Source organism: Nematolebias whitei, chromosome 11 (genome assembly GCF_014905685.2).
Source record: "Nematolebias whitei isolate Nwh7 chromosome 11, NemWhi1, whole genome shotgun sequence".
NCBI classification, from domain to species: domain Eukaryota; kingdom Metazoa; phylum Chordata; class Actinopteri; order Cyprinodontiformes; family Rivulidae; genus Nematolebias; species Nematolebias whitei.
The window spans coordinates 47,404,451-47,411,165 of NC_056508.1; the positions used below are offsets into that span (position 1 = coordinate 47,404,451).

Sequence of the window (6,715 nt, forward strand, 5' to 3'; positions counted from 1 at the left end):
GAGGAGGAACTGAAGAACTGCTGCAGGAGGAGAACCTGCGCGTGTGTCTGTGTGTGTCCTCCAGCTTGTTGAATAAAAACCACTTCCTGTTTGTCAGAATGTCGCCTTTGTTCCGGACGCACGTGGACGTTTGGACCGAATGTTCAGAACAGCCCTTTAATTTGGCTGCACTGCACGTGCAGATTCTTTAACTTATATTTTATTTGTTGTAAATAATGAGTTTCAGTTTAAAATAAAAATCATCCTCGTTTTATTTTTAAATGTTTCATAATTTAAGAGTTTTGGCTGAAAATTGTCTAAAACTTTAAAATTAGAAAATAAAAATTTCCAACCCAAACTGCAGGAAATCTAATTCCATTTTAAAATAAAATAAAATGTTTATTTCCAGTAAACATAAAGTGCGAGTGTTCGGTCTGCGACTGATCCGGTTTGACTCAACCAGAACCGGTTTGAATTCGGTTTGTTTAATCCCCAGAAAATTAACTATTTGTCACTTGATAAAATGTTTAAACTTCCAGCTGATAAAAAAAAAATAAAGAAATAATTAAAAAGATAAAATGTTCCTGTGAATTTCTTTCTGGAGTCATTTTTAAAATCTGGATTTATTTTAGGTTTGAGTTCAAGAATTCATGTCTGATGTTATAAATCTTTGGAATAAATTAATAAAATATACACTATAATTCTAATAAAATGTAATATTAAAGCAGTCGGTGAGTTTTTGTCCTTCGTGAGTTTTCTCTTTGTTTATGGTTCTAAACACACGCGCCGGTTTGTGGTAATAAAATATATTAATCATGTTTAATTATCTCATTGATTTCAAACAGAAAAACACACTTGAATGTAGCTAAATCTTTTTATTCATCAAAAAGTCTAAATCAGAAGGGCAAATTAAAATAATCTAGTTTCCTTTAAATGATAAGAACATCCCTGAAATATGAATAAATAAATGAATAAATAAATAAATAAATAAAGGTTGAACAGTTTTCTGTTAAAAACTGATCAAACTGAAGAGATGCTCGTTTTTTTTCTGACCAGATGAACAAACATTGGTGCTTCTCTGAAGTTTAATGAAACCATCAGTCTCCTCCTCTCACTTCACGTCACTTTGTTTATTTGTTTGTTTATTTGTTTATAAATCTCCAAGTCACAACAGAAGTCGTCTCAGGGCTCCACAGAAACATTCACACCAGGAGCGTCTAAACATTTTCATACGTGGACTCAAACCAGACAAAAGACTCGTGGGCCACAAAATGTGAATTTAACTCAACATGAAGAATATTTTGGAGAAAGAACAAAAGTTTATTAATTTTGGTGGAGAAATAGTTTAAATTGTTGTAGATCCAAACCATCTAAACACTAAGCTTATATTTTTATTTAAAAGGATTTATTTGATTTGTTGGGTTTATGTTTGTTGTTTTCTTGTGTTTGTAAAGTTCATTTTAGTTTGTTCTCAGCAACAAAAGTGTAATTTGAGTAAATGTCCTTTTTAAAAGCGGGTCCATCAGCCTTTTGGACCTTGGACGACCCAAAAGGCTGATCCAAGTTCTGAAGAATCATCCAGCTGTCGGTCGCTACAACAGATTCGTAGAAGGTTTGATGAAGTCGATCATCTCGTATGTAGATGATGCCACGTTCTATTCATTTAAAATGTCCAGTTTCCCTCGTGATTATTTTATCAACTGCAACATTTAGACAAGTTCATGAATCATTATCCAAAAGTCTCTTTCTGGTAGAAACCAGTAAATGTTTGTGGTGTTTTGTACCAGGAAGTGAAAATAAAAATATTACAGCCAAAGGTTTCTATTTTAATATTGCTTATTTTGAGAAGATTGTTTTTAATCTGTTTTGCTGTTACATTATATAAAAAAGGAACCAACTAATCTGCAGAACGTCTGCAGCGACCTCTTGACCCTGCTGCCCAAAACGAGACGGTTCTTAAACTGCAGCTGTGGGCCGCACAGCATCACTCCAGGGGCCACAACTGGCCCTCGGGCCGCACTTTGGACACCCATGATATAGACGGTTCTTAAACTGCAGCTGTGGGCCGCACAGCATCACTCCAGGGGCCACAGCTGGCCCTCGGGCCGACTTTGGACACCCGTGATATAGACGGTTCTTAAACTGCAGCTGTGGGCCGCACAGCATCACTCCAGGGGCCACAACTGGCCCTCGGGCCGACTTTGGACACCCGTCACATACGTCATCAGAACCAGTTAGTAAAGTTCTCGATCTGAGAAGCAGCAGATTGTGTTGGATCTTCACGTCGTCTCGGTCTCTCATCCTGAACAAGCACAAAGGAGACAGTGGGAAGGAAAAACTCCCTTTTACAGGAAGAAACCTCCGTCACGGTCCGGTCCGGTCCGGTTCTGGACTGGATTCATCAGGACAAATTTAAATGAACACAGGAAGTGAAACGTCTTCCACTACAGAATAAAAGTCCAACTTTTCTGTTTTTATTCTTTTATGATGGGTAAGGATCGTCAGGAAGGAAACCGAGGGTCGGATCAGAACCGTCTGACCCAGAACCTTCCTGATGGGCTGCGTCTCCTCCTCTGAACGTTTCTTGGTAAATTAAACGTTTCCTGCAGCTCTGGGCAGTTTACAGCACGGCAGAACGTTACACTGTGAACCTTTTTTAAACTAAAACTTTATTTACAACAAAGAATAAATCAATAATAAATAAATAACCATTTAATGGGAAGCCAAACTAAAGGGCTGTTCTGTACATTTTCTGTCATGACGAAGTTCATCGACTCGTCGTGGTGGCGTCTAACATCTCCAAACGTCTGAGTCCGAAACAACGCCAACGTTCTGACCCCATTCATACAAACAGGAAGTGTTCAGGTCAGACAAACAGGAAGTGTTGGGGTCAGATGAACAGGAAGTGTTCAAGTCAGACAAACAGGAAGTGTTCGGGTCAGACAAACAGGAAGTGTTGGGGTCAGACAAACAGGAAGTGTTCCAGCTGATAGGCTGACAGACAGGAACCCAGATAGAACAGAAGGTTCTGTGAGGAGAGACCAGGACAAAGTCAGTGTCTTTGTCCCGACCCGACCCGCTCGGAGCTCAGTTCCTCTTCACTGCTGTTGGAAGGCCGGGCTTTCCTTGAAGGAATGCATATCACCCGCCGCCCTTTTTTGTCCAGTCCTGGAGGATCTTCCAGGGGGAAACGATGCAGCTGCAGCCACTCGATCCACACTCCGAGCGACCGTCGGCGAGGACTCTCAGCTACGACCACGCTAAGCTTTAGCTCAACGCCGGCCGAAATGAGCCCAGAGACTTGATCTTAGAGGGGCAAACGTACGGGAGCATTAGCTGCTCATAGAATAGCTAAACTTCAGCTGCTGCTCCAGGACCAAAGGTACAGGAGCATTTAGCTGTCAAGAAAACAGCTAAACGTCAGCTGCTGCTCCAGGATCAGAGCACCCGGAGCCATTTTCATGGTCTGTTCCGGGTCTGGCTGGCGGGTGGGACTGCGCTGACATCCCAGAATGCTGTGCGGTAATCCAAAACCTGAGTTAGGATAAAGGTCGAAGCAGCCGCAGATCGAGGTCGAGCTGGGCTGTGGCGGCCATCTTGATCCCAGCTGGCTTCTGAAGTTGGAGAGTTGTTGATGATTTCCTGAAAGTTTCATTAAAATGTGTCCGGTGACTCATGAGATATTTTGCTAACAGACACATGAACAGAAACCTTTTACCTGCTCAGGTAGTTTGTTTAAAAATAATAAAACTGGATCTTGTTTTTCACTGAGCATTTATTCTCAAACCGAGCGCCGCTCCTCAGAAGAGAACAGGAGGTCCGGTCCAAAGAACTCGCAGAACAGAAGCTCGTTAAAAGTTCCCTCTGAAAACTGAGAGACCTTCATGAAGCAGGGAGGGGTCAGAGGTCAGAGGTAATCAAGCTTCACGTTTGAGTCCAGAGTGAAGCCGGCACAGCTGTCCTTCCTCTCACTGCTCCTCCTCCTCCTCCTCTGCTCCCTGCCCTGGCTGACCTCCATCATCTCCGTCAGTCTGCCCCGCCTCCTGGGACTCCTCCGCTCCGGTTGCCATGGCGTCCACCACGGTGACGGTGCTGACCTGCTGCTGCAGGGCGGGGCTTTGTGTGGTGGCCAGCGGCAGCGTCACCAGCTGGAACTGAGGTCCGACCACCTTAACGAAGGCCCCGGAGCCGCCGGACCCCCCCGCCGGCTCCACGCCCTCCAGCAGAGTCACGTTGGAGCCGTCGGCTGCTAGCTCGGCGCCGGACAGCGGCGAGGTGAGGATGGTGTACCCGCCCGCCTGCGCCCCCGCCACCGTCAGCACCTTTCCTAACGGCAGGCCGCCCAGCTGGTTGAGGGGCAGCGTGATCTGGGTGGGCGCGGCGCCGACCGCGGCCGGGCCGGAGACGGCACGGGTCAGCCGGGGGCGTTTGGGCGGTGGGGGTGGGGTCACCGGGGTGAGGGTCATCAGGACGTTGTTCAGGTGCTGAGATTTACTCTTCAGCTCTTTGGCCCGTTTCCGGTGTTCATCACACTGCTGCTCCAGAGCTGTGGGGGAGGAGGGGGGAGAGGCTGTCAATCAAACACACCGGCCAAAACATTATGACCACCTCATTAACTGCAAACAGCTGCTGCAGCCAGCCTGCTCCCTGCAGTGATGCCTCAGAAACAGACGATGAACTCTAACATCAGCTGAACAGTAGCTAAAATTAGCCAAACAGTAGCAAGAGTTTAAACGATTTACAGAAATCTAAATGAGAACTACATAAACAGTAAAACTGAGCTGTCCCTCGGAGTACGTGTTGGGGATGACTCTCGTACAGCTCAACATCTGTCAAACCGTCTGAGTTGGAGCTAATGTGGCGGCCATCTTGAACCTGACTTCAAAAGCTGATCATTGTAGACAAAATCTTTGAGAGTGTAGATAAAATATGTCCACTGCTTCATGAGATATTTCGCTAACAGACGTATAAACACACATGGATACAGGTGGAGACCTCTGCCTCAGACTTTCAGCGGCGGGTGATCATGTAACCAGACAGGTGGAAATAAGAATGATTCAGTTTAATGAACCGTTAACTAGGCAGGTGGTCATAATGTTCTGGCTGAACTCTCCTGAATTCATGGAGGAACTCTGATTAGAGGTTCTGGTACTGACCGGCAAGGCTACGAGAGTACTGCTCTCGGTACCGGTCCATCTGGCTCTTGTGACTGGCCAGAACCTTCTTCACCAGGTCCAGCATCCCGAAGTTCTGCACAATGTTGTTGAGCAGAACCGCATCTGAAACCAGAACCGCAGAACATTTTACAGTTGTCCAGAACACCGACAAGCCGGACCATAAGGGAGTGGTTCTGACCTTTGACCTGCAGTGGCGGGTCGCACACTCTCTCCTGCAACCCCTTCAGAACCTCCTGCAGCTCCTTCTGGAAGTCCTCCACCACCTCCTCCAGAAGCCCCGCCTCCTTTATGGAGCGCCAGAATGTCACAGAGTCCTCTGGAGACGCGACACAAAACTGGGTTTGAACAAGAACCGGGCCAGAGAGACGGGTTCTGGTTTGAACAAGAACCGGGTCAGATGACGGTTCCTTACCTCCGATGGCGGTGACCCACTCTGACGGTTCCTCTGTCGCATCTGGAAACGAAGCGGCCGCTCCGTTCACTGAAACGGACAGAAAACAGGTTTAAAATGTGAACAGACGAGACAGAAGTCCAACAGAACCGCCTGCTGAGGTCCAACAGGACCGCCTGCTGAGGTCCAACAGGACCGCCTGCTGAGGAGGAAATCATCAGAAAATACAAATATTCACATCTAAGAAAGAAAAAGTTTAATAACAGAATTTAAAAACTGTTTCAAACGAGCCCAGAACCCGATGAAGGGCTGCAGATCGTACAGTCAGCTGACGAGGTGGAGGCAGCGAGCAGGTCGGCGGCGGACGCGTCGACCGCGGCGGACGCTTTGGTTCCCACCAGGTCGATCTTGGTGCTGCGGCAGGTGTTGGAGCAGACCTTGGAGTGCTGGTAGAAGTCCAGTTCACCCGAGTCCATGATCTTCCTGTGGAAGAAAGGTTAGAAATTGTGTATCTGCTTCAGTGCCTCTTTCCTGTGGGGTTCCGCACGGCTCGATTCTTGGACCCCTTCTGATTTCACTCTATCTGCTCCGTTTGGGGTCTATCCTGATGAAACATGGTCTTTCATTTCATTGTTATGCTGATGATTGTCAAATGTATCTTCCCTTAAAACCTAACAGTTCATGCACAATCCACCCTCTGGTAAAATGTCTTGATGACATCAAGGCATGGATGGCTTCAAATGTTTTAAGTTTCAACGATCAGAAAACTGAGGTCGTTGAGTTTATCCCCAGCTCTACTGCCGTCTGTTCCTGTAAACCTTGACTCTTCATATCTTAAGGTGTCTGTCACAAACCTCAGGATGGTTTTAGACTCTGACTTTAAGTTGAATAAACAGATTAACTCTGTTCTGCAGAAAAGCTTCTTCCAGTTAAGGCAGATATCTAAACTGAAGTCGGTGCTGACCAGATCTGACCTTCATAAAATAGTCCATGCCTTCGTTACAACCCGGCTGGACGACTCTAACGTGCTTGATGTTGGGGGCAGTCAGGTCTCCCTTCACGTCTCCAGCTCGTCCAAAACGCTGCAGCTCGGTTCTTAACAGGAACGTGTAGGTTTGATCATATCTCACCAGTTCTGTCCTCCCTTCACTGGCTCCCTGTACGTGTC

General features: G+C 46.3%; 1 protein-coding gene across 1 annotated transcript in view; it reads right to left on the minus strand.

The window, feature by feature from the left end:
• Nucleotides 1–3,777: 3,777 nt before the first annotated feature.
• The window catches only part of gmeb2 (glucocorticoid modulatory element binding protein 2), a 6,787-nt gene continuing 3,849 nt past the window's right edge, over nucleotides 3,778–6,715 (minus strand). Inside the window, exons 6-10 of the mRNA XM_037685066.1 lie at nucleotides 5,870–6,030; nucleotides 5,569–5,637; nucleotides 5,335–5,472; nucleotides 5,136–5,258; nucleotides 3,778–4,525 (exon numbers count right to left, since the gene is read on the minus strand). Of these exons, the coding sequence (XP_037540994.1) occupies nucleotides 3,948–4,525; nucleotides 5,136–5,258; nucleotides 5,335–5,472; nucleotides 5,569–5,637; nucleotides 5,870–6,030 (1,069 nt within the window). The 3' untranslated portion in view covers nucleotides 3,778–3,947. The remainder of the gene's footprint in view (nucleotides 4,526–5,135; nucleotides 5,259–5,334; nucleotides 5,473–5,568; nucleotides 5,638–5,869; nucleotides 6,031–6,715) is intronic.